Genomic DNA, 16,715 nt, shown 5'->3' with positions numbered 1-16,715 from the left:
TTTTGAAACCCTGCTTAATGCTCACTCTGTGGACTGTACTCCCTGAAATGAACAACAAATGAGAAAGAGAAAGTAGGAAACATTATTAGTGTTGGGCTCTGAGTTTCTTTTAACACAGAACAGTTGATCAAGGGCCAAGGTGTAGAGTTCCTTAATGCCTATGCTTTCCAAGATGAAGGGGTTCTAACATGATAGCACCTGAAAATGAAGCAGTCACATAAAAGCATATTTAGTTTTAAAAAGTTTTAAATGGAACTGTGTGAAGTAAGTCACTCGGTGAAGGACAAACATTATATGTTCTCATTCATTTGGGGAATATAAATAATAGTGAAAGGGAATATAAGGGAAGGGAGAAGAAATGTGTGGGAAATATCAGAAAGGGAGACAGAACGTAAAGACTGCTAACTCTGGGAAACGAACTAGGGGTGGTGGAAGGGGAGAAGGGCGGGGGGTGGGAGTGAATGGGTGACGGGCACTGGGGGTTATTCTGTATGTTAGTAAATTGAACACCAATAAAAAATAAATTAAAAAAAAAAGTTTTAAAATATTGTTCCCGTTAAGTACACTATGTTATTCATGTTAAAAATTACTTCAGCTTCTTGACAGGAAATAGCCAGGTGTAGGTATAGTAGAATTGATTAGTTTCATTGAGAGCTTTCTTTCCTGCTCTCCATGTCTTGTGTTTTACATCATGATTAGTGTGGTATTTTCATTTTTTTCTTCCCTGGTATATCTTTACCCACTTTTTGGAAACATTTATATTCTCCTCTAAAATTTTAAGGCACTTTAAAAAAGTTTGAAATATTTTATATTACTGATTTTGTATGCTGGAGGAGGAGTAAATCGAAAGCTAGTGATAATCTAAATTTTAGTTTGGTAAAAAGTGATAATTGGAATTGATACCAGGAACTTAATAATGTAGTTTTCTTTGTTATTTGATGTAGCTTGCAAAATGCCAGATCAAATAATTTTTAATATAGTAACTTGTATCCTTTTAAAATATGCATTCTTGAAGAGGATGATGGAGGTAAGTAGAAAGTAATATTGTGTAGTGATTTTTTTCTCCAGTTGATCTGTTGTAAACCTCAACAACTGTATAGCATTCTTTTGTCCAAATGATCTAATGGCACTTTTTAAACCTTTCCTGCTGTGACTTCATAGGGCATTCTTCTGAGGACCATACTACCTTCTCCCTCCTAGTCAGTCAATTGTAAGAGTGAGAATATCAGTAGTATAGCAAAAACCTTGCATAGAATCTACTGCTTTAAAAAATATATATATATGGAGCAAACTTGATAACATAAATATTAGTAGTAATAAACTCTTTGTAGTACACTTAATGACTGATTGCTATACATTGTTGTGTAATGGCACCATGGTTAAAACCAGTATAAAACCAACATGTAGCCCCTTTCAATTTTAGATCAAAGTAAAACAGTTCAGTGACTTTTTTCTTTTTGAAGAAAAAGACTTTCAGTTACATCTTAGAAAAATGAAAACTTGTTAATTTTGGTCTTGCAGCTCTTTTTCATATTGATTACTAATTCACATGTCCAGCTAAGTCAGATTTCTCTTGCATCTGACTTAAATATTTTTATAATTCCTTCTGTAAGAGAGGTTTTTCTCCACCTTTCATATAATGATAAAAAAAAAAAAAATCCCAAACGTCCTTTATATGGATTTGAAGTGCAGAGGTCAAGGTGAAGCCTTGGTATCTCTCCCTACCAGTAAGCTGGACAAAAGCTTCAAATTCTTGGGAATCTTTTGCAGTTGGCATTGTTACCACAGAAGAGCCCAAGGTGTGAAAATTGACCTTTTGAAGTCTATAAAATGTCTCCTGGAAGGATAAGTCTAGCTGGACAGGAAATTAGGAAGCAACGTTTTACAAAGTTTGGTGGTAGAAGCATTGATAAGAAGAAAACCTTTCCATTTAGGTTGTTTTCTCTTTATCTTCTCTCCCTTCATTTTCCTTTACTTATACTATGCAACACCCTCCTCAGCTTCTCTGGTTGTTCTTTTTTCTGGAGTCCCATGGCATTTTATTCATATCTGTATCATTCAAATTACATATGCATTATAATTTATCTGTACATATCTGTCTTCCTTGGAGACTCCCAACATTTCAAGGCTTTTGGGCACATAGTATATGTTTATATATTTAAGCCAATAAATTAAGATCTTTTTTGGAAGAAGATCAAAAATAAATATCTACTTAGCACATTAATGCAAGTATTTGAGAGAGTTTTGTGTGTGTGCCCATGGATCATTTTCCAGACTCAATACCAAGTTTCAAAAATTATTCACTAGATTCACAGAGATGAAAGAGATAATAACTTTAGTTTATGGAGAATAGGGGCAGGATGTCTAGATGTGTGTAGGGACTTGATCATTCTTTGTTGTCTCTTTGAAACATCAAGCCTTTTATCTTTCTCTGAAAATGTAAATGGCTGGAGAAGTAATATTTAGGAAGGCAATTTTGGGGCAGAAAATCCTGGAGGAAAATACGTGGAAGGAGAGGTGGTAGAAACATGGCAGAGACTATTTATATTGAAATTCTAAAACTCATGTTTAAATGTTGGCTGAAAGCAGTGTAACCCACCTTTGCTCTAGAAGAGATTTGAGCAGCATATAAATATCTAAGATATACAAAAGGATTACAAAGGAAAATAAATCAAGCTGAAAGGAATTTAGGATAAACAGTAAAATGAAACTGAGGTAAGGTAGCACACAGATGTATTTCAGAAGCACTTGGAATTTTCAAAGGTAGTTGGAAATTTTTCCTCAGATTTTTTTTTTTTAATTTTCCTCAGATTTAAAGCAGAAAGGGAAATGGGGACAATTCTCTCATCATCCCCTATGTCTATGAGATTAAAAGCAACAGTGTCTCAGAGAAGCACTTTTCTGGGCTTCTATATAAAAAAGAAGTGTTCCTAATAAGAGAGATTCTGTGTGATGTAAGGCAAACAGTATCATCAACTCATTTCCAGGTGTAGTCTGAATGCTTTAACATATATACATTCCATTGAGGTAATACAGAAATTCTATAAGGAACCCAGGAAGAATCTGATAGTGTTCTATTTCTCAGCTTGCCACTTGATTAAGGGATAAAATGTGCTAGAAAATATTGAAAGATTGACCATGTCTCCTATAGGTAATTCTTTCTTTTCTTTTTCTTTCTTTTTTTTTTTTCTTTTGTAATTTTGGCCTGCATTTCTTTCTTATATATGCAAGCTAAAGCTTGTGTGTTACAATGACAATGAGGGGTATATCCATACTGTGAGGTAATCAAATAAGCAGAACATAGAGTTGAACTCTTTTAGGAAAATTGCATGTTTAATTCTATCTTCATTTATGGAAGGACATGATATACCAGAATTAAAAACATCTCCCATTTATTAGGTAGCTAACCATAAGTCATACTATTTAAATAACATTTAATAAGTTCTCCCTCAGTTAAATTGACTAGACTTGAATCAAATTGGTGTATGCATCATTAAAGAAACTGTATTTTAATAATTTTATGTAAGTGCGTTTTTACTTAAAATGTAAAACTGGAGACTGCTTAATTCATTTTTAGAAGGCATACTTTATAAGCTTTAAAAAGGTGATTTAGTTTATTTTCCATTCATTGCACAGAGGAATATCCTCATTTTCTTTCTTTCTACAAATATAAAACTCATCCAAGTTTGTTTTGTTTTACAAGTTATAGGCTTATTTTGTGATGATGAAGAGTTCATTTCTGAAACATATTTGGAATTGTGGGGAGCCCAGAATTTTAGATTATCGATTTATTTAGAACACGTAAAGTTTTGTCAGGAACGTTCTTTCTCCTACTGTGCTTCACAGTGATTTTTGTTTTTGTTTTTGTTTTCAAAAACAGTCTAGTTTCTGAATTCTTAAGAAGGGTCAGTGAAGGAGTTGGCAGTTTTAAATGTACCCTTGAGAGAGCTCTCACTGGGTTACTCTTTAATAACAACTATCCTGGGTGATGAATATGTAATGGGGACTGGACTGTCAGTTCCAGAGCTGAGTGGAAAGCAATTCTTGAATGCTTCTGGATGCTGGGAGAGGAAAGGGTTGGTAATAAGTGTCATGGGCATTTGTACCAGAGGTAATTATTCTAAGAATGTTAGAACTAAGTGGATTTCTCAAATTCCCTGGCCCATTGACCCTAGCTTTTAGCAGCTACTCAGAAACCAGTTTACTTATCATTTGCTGCAAACATGCCATTTTCTCTCTACTCACACTACTTTGTGCTGTATCTCATGCTTCTTTTTATTTTCTCCTTCCTATGCCTTGTTTGTTTTTTCTTTAGTTGTCTTCTCCTTAACTTTTTTTTTTTCTCTGAGTTCTCTTTCATTTTACCTTTGTTTTGCAGTGCAGTTACTCTGTACATCTTTTTCATCTTAAAATCTTGACACTCTCGATAGAACTCCTATGCTTCAGTTTATGATTTTGAAGAAAGCATTTTCCATAAATTTCTCTTAGATGTTGTAATACACTGATTCAAAGAAATAAGAAGTATAATGGAAGAGAGGGAGTGGGGGAATGAATTAAATTCTGGCACCACTGAATTTTTTGACAGAGGGGAACTGAAAGTTTGGGAGGAGGAGGATTCAGAAAAATGACTGTCTTTCTAGTTCATTATTCTAGTAAACTGTATGCATTCTTTTTTAACATCAGAGCCCAGAAGTTTGCTTTTTTGGGGTGGGTCACCAAGTCTATGGCTATAGGGAAAAAAAAGAAAAAAAGCTAAGAAACACTGTATATATTTCTAATACAAAGAACTGTTGGTGTTCCACCAGGAGATCCTTTGGGTTCTCCCTGAACAATCAAAATAAAAAACAAAAGAAGAAAAGTGTTTTCCATCAATACAAAGCCCCAGGACCTTATCTAGAATCTATTGTGTTTGGGGATTTGGAGGTAACTAGAAACAAAAGTGTTCAAGAGTTCAGATTTGCTCTAATATGAATTGCTGCTTGGCTTTGATGTTAGGATCCTTATTCAAAATGAGCTAACTCTGGTGTTAAGTTCAGAGCAGACGTAAAAAAGGAGACTCCCTTTTTAATTACCTCAACGAAATCGAATACTTGTCTGGGAAAATGCTTATGTTTTAATATAAGGCCACTTGTTAATATTTTATGGCCACAGTGACCTCTGTTGGTAAGTGACTACTTCATGCTCTTTTCAAGGATTTTTCTTTTGAAAAATGAACTCTTAGCTGAGGTGCAGGAAGTAGCTAAAGGCAAAGTGGTATCTATATTGCCCCCTTTAAAATCCTTACTCCCATTCTCCCTCCCCCGGAATACCCCTTTCATGATTTGATTATTCTCTTGATCACCCCTTCCATTCACTCCTACAATTACTCAGCAAGTATTTTAAGCACCTACTTTGTGCCAGGCACTATTCTAGATGTCAGAGATATCATGGGGAAAAAAGGACAAAAATCCCTGCCTTACGTTATGGTAGAGTAAGAGAGATAAACATTGGAGGCGATCACATGTAAAATAGGCATCACATATAACATGTGAGGCTCCATGTTACAAAGAAAGTAAGAGACAGGGGATGAGGGGTGATAGCAGTGTGTGGGATTGCCATTTTATTCAAAAGAGTGCCAGGAAGTCTGAAACAAAGCCCTAGGGAAGGGGCAGGGCAAGGGGACATGCCAAAAGATATTCCACCTCAGCAGAGACCTTGTGGAGGGAATATGATTGCACGTTTGAGGGTAGTGAGAAGGTCAGGGTAGGGGGAAAGGCAGAGATGGTCAGAGAGGTCAGGGACTATGGACAGATGGAAGAAGGTCAGTGGGCCTGTACAGAGACTGTGCTTTAATCTCTGTGAAATGCACTTTCAATGTAGTTTAACAATGTTACAAAGTTTAAATAGTAGGCATATTTTATTTTTCTATGGCATTGTAACATGTATCAACTAAAATCCTGCTAAATTAGGGATGTCTAAATGATCCTCAAGAGTGACTGCTATTTTTTGTCAGGTGTCTGGTCTGCATGCTAGTTGTGGGTGGGGAGCCATATGACTGGAGACAAACTCTCATCTCAACTTCCCACCAATTGCTTATATTATAGCCTCTGATTTCTCAGCTATAAATTTGGACAGAGGACACAATGAGTTAGTTTCAGATTATGCTCCATGGAGCACTGGGGATTTCTGAAGGCCCTTTTGTTTTTATTTTTTGTTTTTAAATTTTCATGCAAGTTTCACTTAGAAGAAATTGCTCCTTCACCTAAAAAGTAATCCTGGAATTGGTTATCCCTTAGGTTTTCCAGCATGAATTTGCAGACTCATAGAGTCTCAAAGGCAAATAAAGGAACAAAATCCCTTCAGAACCCCTTATTACTCAATGCCTCTTGGTGGTAGTGAAATTAGAAGGTAATTTGTCAATAGATAAGACAATTAAATTCTGTCTTTAAGATTGATGAGTTGGCTTCTGTCATTGTACAGACTTTGGCTAAGTGAATAATATAGTAAGTGAATGTTTCAGTAGAAACACTCAATTGAAACTGGCAACTGAGAACAGTAATTATGATTGATGTGTCAAGGGCCTGAGGCTATTCTAATTTTAAAAATAATGACGTGTTAGTCATTAAATGTGTTCTATATACTGAAGAGTAGTTATGTCCTCCTCATAATACAGAAGTATAATTGGAAGATAAATTGGATGTTTTTGGTAGTTCGGGGTAAAGATATATTTATTTCATTTTGTTTTCTGTTGAGGAAATGGGAAAATTTCTTCTCTAAGATACTGACTACCTTCTTCTTTTCCAAACCAGAATCTCAGTCTGCTGTTTTGGAAACTCCAAAAAAATGTTCAGATGCTGTTCAGCGGGTAAGAAGATCTTATTAGGATGTTGAATCCTACTCTTTCTTTCTTACTTTCTCTCTTGCTTGTCTTAAAATTGTGACAGATTCTGATTTATTTTTTCATCTGCCAACTAGCTTAGGCCACCCTTATTTCTCTTAAGCCTTTAGGGGAATCTAGTCATGTGGAAGGGAATGTTTTCTTCCATTTAGGCTTTGCAAAGAAAATCAACCTTGAAGTGGAACTGACTACAAGCTTTTTAGAAGCTGCATCATTCTATATCTGGCCAAAGAGTTGGGCCTGACAGCAGCTGACTCCAGGAAACGGTGGCCATTCCAGATGTCACATGGAGATGTGCCTGGCTGAAATAATAGTCACATGGATACGAGTTTTAAAAAAAATTCCAGAGCTTTCCTAAAATCAAATCATTTTCCTAAGTTGCTTTAGTGGATGAAACATTAGTTAGTGTCTGTTTAATTTCCACAGAAATATTTTTTTTCTGTTACTAAAAAAGCCAAATTTTATGTGTTTTTTTTTTTCTTATATCAAAATACTATTAAAGGAAAAAAGACTTGAAGAAAGGAAATGCTTATATGGAATAGTAATTGTGGATAGCAGTTTTTCTTTTGGATACAAAACCATTTTTTAAGAATGTATTTATACTTTCCCCCAACTAATCTTTTGAAAATAACTTAGTATTACAAATTATCAGTAAGAAGAGTCTGTCCTCCAGAGTGGTCTAGTAGGTGACAAGACTTTCTTGTTAGTGTATAACAACATACGAGGCAATTTGGGACATAGTGTTTTTCTCAGTATAACTAACGAATTTGATGGTTTTTTGAGAGCTTTTCCAAGTTAAAAAATGACTTCCCTTTTGAAAAGGAGCAGTCTTGCACCAGACATGAAAAGTTGTGCTCCTCCTAAGGAGAAGTGAGGATGTAACACTGGTCAAGAATTTTATTTTAAAAGTTACTCATGCTTTAAAACAAATATAGCTATAAAGTTATTACAATATTATAAACACCCATGCTATATTTTCATCCCTATGACTGGTTTCTTTTATTACTGGAAGTTTGTACCTCTTAAATCCCCTTCACTTATTTTACCCATCTGAAACTAATATGTCAATTGTACTTCAGTTAAAAAAATAATAATTGGAGTGTCTGGGTGACCCAGTCAGTTAAGCATTTGACTCTTGATTTTAGCTCAGGTCATGATCTCAGGGTGGTAAAATTGAGCCCCACCTCAGGCTCTGTACTGGGTATGGAGCCTGCTTAAGATTCTCTCTCTCCTTCTGTGCCTTCCCACCCCCATGTGCACTCTCTCTCTCTAAATTAAAATAATAATAATAATAGTAATAGCAATCAAAAAATGTAGCCACATTGCCCATTATTGTAAGGTTAAGGACACTCTTAAGGATAGTGTCATAAAACATGTTCTTTTAGCTTTTTGTCAGAGCAGAGAACTATGTGAGGCCAGGGCACTTGGAGAGGGATGGTGTTCTCAGTTAATTAACTGTGTAATGATTAGCCAGTAGTGATTGAGATGAAGAAAGATAAAAAGAGGTAAAGAGAAATAAGTTCAGGAATAATTAAGAAAAATAGTGCCCTCAAAATATCCCCTCATTTTTATAGCCTTTTTTTTTGAGGCATGACTAAGTACATCTAATGTAATATACTAGATTTACATGTTCCTAAATTTACATGTTACTTAATTTTGTGATACATGATAATGCCAAAGAAAGCCTCAACAAAATATAATCTATACTATCAAAAATGATAAACATGTGCAACTTTGCTCTATGTACCAAGATTCAAGGTATCTATTCATGTATATAAAATTAGAGTGATTTTTCAGGGAGGCTGGGTGGCTCAGTTGGTTGAGCCTCCGGTCATGATCCCAGGATCCTGGATTGACCCCGCATTGGGCTCCCTGCTCAGTGGAGAGCCTGCTTCTTCCTCTCCCTCTGCTACTCCCTCTGCTTGTGCTCTCTCTCTGTCAAATAAATAAATAAAATCTTAAAAAAATTATAGTGATTTTTCTATTTTTCTTGAGCTGTGAACCGTGGTAAAATATATTGTAATAAGCAGAAAACCTGATGGCACTGGGTGATTTACAAATGCTTGATGTTCTAGTTTTGGAACCTCAGCGATGAAATAGATGGATTTAAATTTCACATCTTTCCTTGTTGCCAGTGAACTCTCTAGAAGCCGAAAGTAATTGAGAGGAAAAAATAATTTGGAAGCAATTAAGGTTAAATCCTCAACAATGACATTGCTTACTTTCTTTGTCATCAGTTTACTTATAGATTGGTTCCTTCCTTTGATATGTGTATGTTTCATAAGTGCTGAAACTAAGTGGCCATCAAAGGGATACAGGAAAATTGAATTAATTACCAATCTACTGTGCACATACTCTTTCACTGTATTATTTTATGCAGTTCTTATAATAGTTCTTTAAAATAGCTATTATAATTAATGTTTAACTAATACAGAAAAAGATGTTTATAGTAGTTAACTTATTTACAATCAGAGAATTGAGAAAGGGTTAAGAGCCAGGACTCAAATATAGGTCTGTTTGATTTTATACATGTTTGCTATAGTATGATACAAATTATACTTAAACATGAGCAATTGCCTTATGAATAGTTGCCAAAATCATTAGATTGATAGATGAAAAGTTTATTTTAAAAGTTGTCCCATTATATTTAAACTATATCATTTGTAAGAGGCAGAGGTCAAGATATGTTTCAGAGGCACATAGACTCATTAGTTTACCTATACATTTTTAAGTTTTAGCATGACTTTGGTGTGCTACATCATGCCAATTTTGCTAACCTCAGTGTTTCATGACTCAAAAAACTTACAATTTAGTTTTCATGTGAAGTACCCTGCTTTTTTCTTCTTAGTCACTAGATGGCAGTTCAGTATCTCTCTAAATTACCACTGCTGAAGGCTATGCGAGATTTTAAGCCAGTTTACTCTGTACAAATGATGAATAGAAGAGTTTTTCTGGTCCATCCCAGGCTGCCTGCATTATTCTGTGGTTGTAATGCGAGATCTCTAGGACTGCTTAGTCAGAGGCATGGAGCAGGGTTGGAAAGCACCCTCTTAAGTTTTTCTTCAGATGTGAGTTCAGGCACCTGTTCTCTCAATCTGAGCACACTGGAATTTATTTGAATGAGTTTTGACTTTTACTCTTTCCGTGTAGTTAATTATTCTGAGAGCTCCATATCCCTAGAAAAAACACATGACTCATAAAATCTTTTCTCAACTAAAAGAAGGTAAAGGCTGTGGTATTGTCAGAGAGTCTGATGCTTAAAGCAAATAGAGCTGGCACTTATGCAAGGAGAAAGAACTATAGCTTTCTCCCTGAGGGTTTTATTGATGGCTTTATAGAATTAGAAAGTTTTCAGATAAAACTACATTATTTAGGACCTCATTTATTGATTATTTTCAAGTGCTACACTCTGAAAATCTGCTATGCCTAAAGGATTATTTCAAAAAACAAATAGGACTGTCTTTCAATTCTGTTTTAAAATTTTTCATAATTTGAAATACTATTTAAACAGTAAACTCTTAAATTCTACAACATATAATTATAATGTCTAAAAATGTTTGCCTCTATATTAAAGATTAATATACAATAGCAAAACTGGTTACTACAATTTAAACTTTTTTTTTTTTTTTTTTGCATTTGAAATTATAGTTGACTCTTGAACAACCTGGGTTTGAACTGTGCAAGTTCATTTATATGTGGATTTTGTTCCCATAAATACAGTACTATAAATGTATTTTCCTTATGATTTTCCTAATCCTATTTTCTTTTTTCTAGCTTACTTTATTGTAAGAATGCAGTATATAATGCATATGACATATGAAATATGTGTCAATCAACTGTTTATGTTATCACTAAGTCTTTTAGTCTACAGGTAGTTAAGTTTTGGGGCAGTCAAAAGTAATACAGACATTTTTGGATGTGTGGGTGGTTGGTGCCTCTAACTGTGCTATTCAAGAGTCAACTATACCTATAAAATGAAGCATTTTCCTAAAACTCCTTATACCTTTCTAATGCAAATGGACCAGTTGAAAGGTAAATAGAATAAAATTTGATGTTTAAAAATTCAAGCTTTGGGTAAGAATTGATAATATCAGACAGTTGAAAGTTAAGGCTCTCTACACATTATGGTTTTTATGAATTGTGTATAGCCATGTCTATTACAAGTCTTGGATAATGAAAAGAAATTAAACAATATCAGCACTCTCTTACCCCATATGTTGGATAGTTCATCTGCAAATAAATTCTCAAAGTTCAGCAAAATGCTTATGACTTGAGATAACTGGCAAAATCCTATATCAGTCCAATTTTAACTTTCTTTGAAATTGGCTTAAAAACTCTTCTCAGGGAACACCTGGTTAGCTCAGCGGTTGAGCATCTGCCTTTGGCTCAGGTTGTGATCCCAGGATCCTGGGATGGAGTCCCACATTGGGCTCCCCACAAGGAACCTGCTTCTCCCTCTTCCTATGTCTTTGCCTCTCTCTGTATCTCTTTTTTTTTTTTTTTTTTTTTTTTGTGACCTTTTAGATTATTTTATTTTTTTTTTATTTTTTTTTTTTTCAGTTTTTTTTTTTTTTTTTATTGGTGTTCAATTTACTAACATACAGAATAACACCCAGTGCCCGTCACCCATTCACTCCCACCCCCCGCCCTCCTCCCCTTCTACCACCCCTAGTTCGTTTCCCAGAGTTAGCAGTCTTTATGTTCTGTCTCCCTTTCTGATATTTCCCACACATTTCTTCTCCCTTCCCTTATTTTCCCTTTCACTATTATTTATATTCCCCAAATGAATGAGAACATATAATGTTTGTCCTTCTCCGACTGACTTACTTCACTCAGCATAATACCCTCCAGTTCCATCCACGTTGAAGCAAATGGTGGGTATTTGTCATTTCTAATAGCTGAGTAATATTCCATTGTATACATAAACCACATCTTCTTTATCCATTCATCTTTCGTTGGACACCGAGGCTCCTTCCACAGTTTGGCTATCGTAGCCATTGCTGCTAGAAACATCGGGGTGCAGGTGTCCCAGCGTTTCATTGCATTTGTATCTTTGGGGTAAATCCCCAACAGTGCAATTGCTGGGTCGTAGGGCAGGTATATTTTTAACTGTTTGAGGAACCTCCACACAGTTTTCCACAGTGGCTGCACCAGTTCACATTCCCACCAACAGTGTAAGAGGGTTCCCTTTTCTCCACATCCTCTCCAACATTTGTTGTTTCCTGCCTTGTTAATTTTTCCCATTCTCACTGGTGTGAGGTGGTATCTCATTGTGGTTTTGATTTGTATTTCCCTGATGGCAAGTGATGCAGAGCATTTTCTCATGTGCATGTTGGCCATGTCTATGTCTTCTTCTGTGAGATTTCTGTTCATGTCTTTTGCCCATTTCATGATTGGATTGTTTGTTTCTTTGGTGTTGAGTTTAATAAGTTCTTTATAGATCTTGGAAACTAGCCCTTTATCTGATATGTCATTTGCAAATATCTTCTCCCATTCTGTAGGTTGTCTTTGAGTTTTGTTGACTGTATCCTTTGCTGTGCAAAAGCTTCTTATCTTGATGAAGTCCCAATAGTTCATTTTTGCTTTTGTTTCTTTTGCCTTCGTGGATGTATCTTGCAAGAAGTTACTATGGCCGAGTTCAAAAAGGGTGTTGCCTGTGTTCTTCTCTAGGATTTTGATGGATCTCTCTGTATCTCTTATGAATAAATTAAAAAAAATCTTCAAAACAAAACTCTCTCTTAGGATCCTGCTCTGATCAGTGCTCCTGGATCTCCTCAATGCCTAATTTATCACAAACTCATTTGAGGAATTAAATATTTTTTCCATTGGTTCTCTGTAAAAGTGTTTATTATAGTGCTCTTCATATACAAAACCCACCCAGTACAATTTATTATTAGTTTCAGAAACATCTTTATTTGGGAACAAATCAAGGAAATAGATGTGAGTAATATGAGGTAGCCTAGTTGATGGTGCTTGAGAGTTACTCACATGTGTCTTGGGATAGAAAAATTTAGAGAGTAAAAGAAGTATGGGTCAGATCAAAAGAAATGTGTGGGGTGAATATAATTCTGAAAGGATAATGATGACTTATAAAAATAAGAAGCCACTTGAATTTTGTTGGAATGTATTACACATATCAAAGGGTTGGAAAAAATTGTTTAAGTTCCTTCAAAACTCTAATGATGAATTTCCATGGTTATTATAAACCTACAAAGTGATGATTTACAAGACAAGTAAACAACCAAAATATAAACCATGTTAAGGAAAATAGAGGTTAAAGGAGAGAGGCAGAGAGATGGTTGAAGGGAGAAAACATGAGTCAGTCTAGCCATCCTTGATGTTACCTCAGGCTGAACATTCTTAGGCGTTTGACAAACACATTGACCCAGTGAGTCTGGAGAGGGGCAGGGTAAGAGGTGGTTGGGAAGGGTAGAGATGCAGGACACAGTGGTGGAGGCACTCACATTGAAAATGGGTAATATTTGGGCAAGGTATTTACCATAATATGTTAAGAGGAAGAAAGGATTTTTCTGGAAAATATATTTTCATTTTGTGGAAACCCTCTACTAGCTCAGAGAAAAATTAAGACATTTTAACTACAGAAATAAAGAGAAAAGAGAAAGTGTTCTTAATTTTAAGAATGAAAAGCCATTAGCATCTGAAAAACAGTTAAAATTTGAGATGAGAATGTGAAGAAAGAATTAGATCTTACACTGTTTTCTCTTTACTCTAGGGCAGTAGGGCTGGGAGGTGAAATGACGTTATATCTTTGTTCTGTTGAATGTTAGATGGTATAAACCTCATTTGTGCCAGACAACATTGTTGATGTCCTACAGAGAATGACAAATAGTTCAAGCAACTGACCTGAAAGAATAGCCGAGCCAATAGAAGTTCTTAGCTTGGTTGCTTAACCTTTATTGGACATCTGTTGAAATACTATGCACAAGGTATTTGTGGTAGGTATTGAAGGAAATTCACACAATTGTAAGGTCCCAGGCTCTTTCATATACAGGAAATGATTTGCAAGATATAATGTGATCCTGCTGAGATGTTTAGTGTAATAATGTATTGCAGAACTTAAAAAAAAAAGGGGAAATATTATTGAGAAAATGTAATTAAGGACAACTTAGGGAGGCTGAAATTTAGATCAAGTCTTCAAAGTGATCAGTTTTGGACAGATGGAGGGAAGGAGAGTGAATTTCAGGTGAGAAAAGAGAATAAAGGCACAAAGGTGAACGTGAATGTCGCATTTTGGCAAGGGGGCTTGAGGGAGGACACAATAGAATAGTTCGGGTGACCAGGTGACATTAAGAGGTGGCTCAATTTATTCCTCTAGCAACCCAGCTTTGCTTTCCACCTCCTGGGCCTCTGCCTGGGGCCCAGTCTTATCTGGATTGCAGGGATAGTCCCCAACAGGACTCTATACTTCCTCTCTTAATCCCCTCTAATCTTTCCTCCACAATGCCTTGAGTCATCTTTCTAAACTCCAGATTTACTTATGTCTGATATCTGCTAGGACTCATTCAATGACTGCTCCTAGTATTTGAGGGAAAAAAAAAAAAAAAAAAATCAGGCCCCTGAGCTTGACATACAGGCTTTTCCTTGCCATCCTCCATCTGCAGCCTTACCACCCACTATTTCCTATGTTTGGTTTGTTCTAGCATTAAAAAATACCCTAGTTTTCTGAAAAATAGCCTAGTTTTGAGATCCTTCATATCTGTCTTTTTATATGTTTTTGTGCTAATTCCTGTTTCTTAATCTAAACTCATGTTAAACTTTACTTCCACTTAGAGAAAATCCCTGAGACTTCAGTCTGGAGAGTTCTTTTGGCATCCCTACTCTGGGACTGTCCTTATTTTCTCTGTGCCTCCCGTATCTAACATAGCGCTTGACATTTTTTTAGGAGCTCAGAAAATATTGATGAAGGGCTAATTAGTAGGAGACCACACTGACTAGAGCAGAAGGTGCTTATTGGGAGTGATAGAAAATTCGCCTCTATTCATACATGGTAGTTGAGGATGTGGGCTTTGGACCAGTTTCCCTGGGCATAAATACCACTATTCTTTTAGCTGGCAAACCTAAGCATACTATTTTACTCCCTGTGCCTTAGTTTCCTCATCTATAAACTTTTATCTCATACGGGTTTTGTGAGATTTAAATGAATTAATTCAAGTGTATTCATTTAAAAGCATTAATTTAAGTGCTCCTGACAGATAGTAGGCACTCTATGTTAGCTGTTATTTTTGTTATTATCGTTGTTATATCTGATTTTGAAAGTTGTTTTCATAATTTAGTTGATTCTCATTATTCATAGATTCTGTATATGCAGAATACGTTCTGCAATGTTTGTATCCCTAAAATCAATACTCACAGGCTTTCATGTTCATTTGTAGACATACACAAAGCGGTGAACAATTTGAGTTGCCCTACATGCACTTTCCCAGCTGAGGTGGACCAAGGTGATACTCTACCTTCTTGTTTCAGCTTATACTGTAAACAAGTATCCTTTTTGCAATATATTTAGTGCCATATTTTTTGCCTCTGTGCTTTTTGTTCTCACTGTTTATAATGACCCCCTGGGCATTGTGCTTCAGTGATGTCTAGTGTTCCCATGTTTGGGAAGATGTGACGTGCCTCAGGGAGACAATGCATATATTAGATCCGCTTCATTCACACAGGAGTTAATAGTGCTATTGTGTGAGTAAAATGGCTATAAATCCACAATATATATTACACAAGGTGACTTTAAATAGAAACGAAGAGAAAACAAAGTTATGTATTGATCAGTTGATGAAAATGTTGTTGCCAAAGGCTTGTAGGAACCTAACTCTGTATTTTCCCTAGGATCTATGGTTGAGTATTCACTAATTAATTATCCACTTTATAGAGTATAACAACTGTGAATAATGATAACTGACTGTATCTGTGTAATCCTCACAATACCCCATTGCAGTAGGCAGGGTATGTAATAGGGTATCTACTTTTTACAAGCTGTGAAAGACCTTGTGAGCCAAGTAGAGAATTTAAAATGTCTTATGCATAACATATGAGCATAAGAGCCATAAGTTTTTGAGCAAGAAAGTACATGAATTAATGCTTAAGATACAATTATCTGGCAAGAGAATGGAGAATTAATAGGGAAATAGGAGGGAAAATAGAGCCAGAAAAGAGGACCACTTATTAAACTCTCCTTATGTCCCCATAGTCAGGTAAGGAGAATCTGAACTAAGGTGCTGATCTGATAAAAGAGAAGGTAGCAGCCAAAAGTTGAAATAATGGATTTGGCAACCACGTCTAGGGTATACTTTGGTTGTAGTTCTTAAAGTGTGGTCCCTGGACCAGCAGCATTAGCATTTGGGACCTGGTTAGAAATGCAAATTCCCAGGCCCTTCTCCAGAACTACCAAATTGGAAACTCTGAGGGTGGGAACTAGGAATTTGTGTTTTAACAAGTCCTCCATGTGATTCTGGTACACAGCATGGGCTAGTGAATTAGAAAAAATAATTGAAAGATATTACTATTCCTAGATAAACTATAAGGCATGGAGTTGATATTTCTTTGGAAATAAATGCATTTTAAATTCAAGGAAAATACAGAGTAATCAAAATGCAATGATAGCTAAACGATCACAATATGGAAAAGAAAGTGAGGAAAACAAGGAAATAATCATATAGAGATGAAGACTAAAGACGTAAAAATTGATGTTCTCGCAGCATTCATGGAAAAGATAGTGGGCTAAAGGACAAAGTCTTGGGAGTTACTGTAGGTTTGGTACCCTGCTCCCCCCAAAAAATAAAAAGAGGGAACAGAGAAAAAGAAATGGGAAGGAGAGAGCATA

At 35.7% G+C, this 16,715-nt stretch overlaps 1 protein-coding gene across 2 annotated transcripts in view; it reads left to right on the top strand.

Annotated features, from left to right (window-relative positions):
- The window catches only part of FMN2 (formin 2), a 378,878-nt gene that overhangs the window by 100,660 nt on the left and 261,503 nt on the right, over positions 1-16,715 (top strand). For both annotated transcript variants that reach the window (XM_077901499.1, XM_077901498.1), the window contains one exon: positions 6,789-6,844. In XM_077901499.1, coding sequence (XP_077757625.1) covers positions 6,789-6,844 — 56 coding nt within the window. The remainder of the gene's footprint in view (positions 1-6,788; positions 6,845-16,715) is intronic.

This window comes from Canis aureus, chromosome 6 (assembly GCF_053574225.1).
Source record: "Canis aureus isolate CA01 chromosome 6, VMU_Caureus_v.1.0, whole genome shotgun sequence".
Classification (NCBI taxonomy): Eukaryota; Metazoa; Chordata; class Mammalia; order Carnivora; family Canidae; genus Canis; species Canis aureus.
Note: the sequence above shows the minus strand (reverse complement) of the source record. Positions and strands in the feature narration are given on the sequence as shown.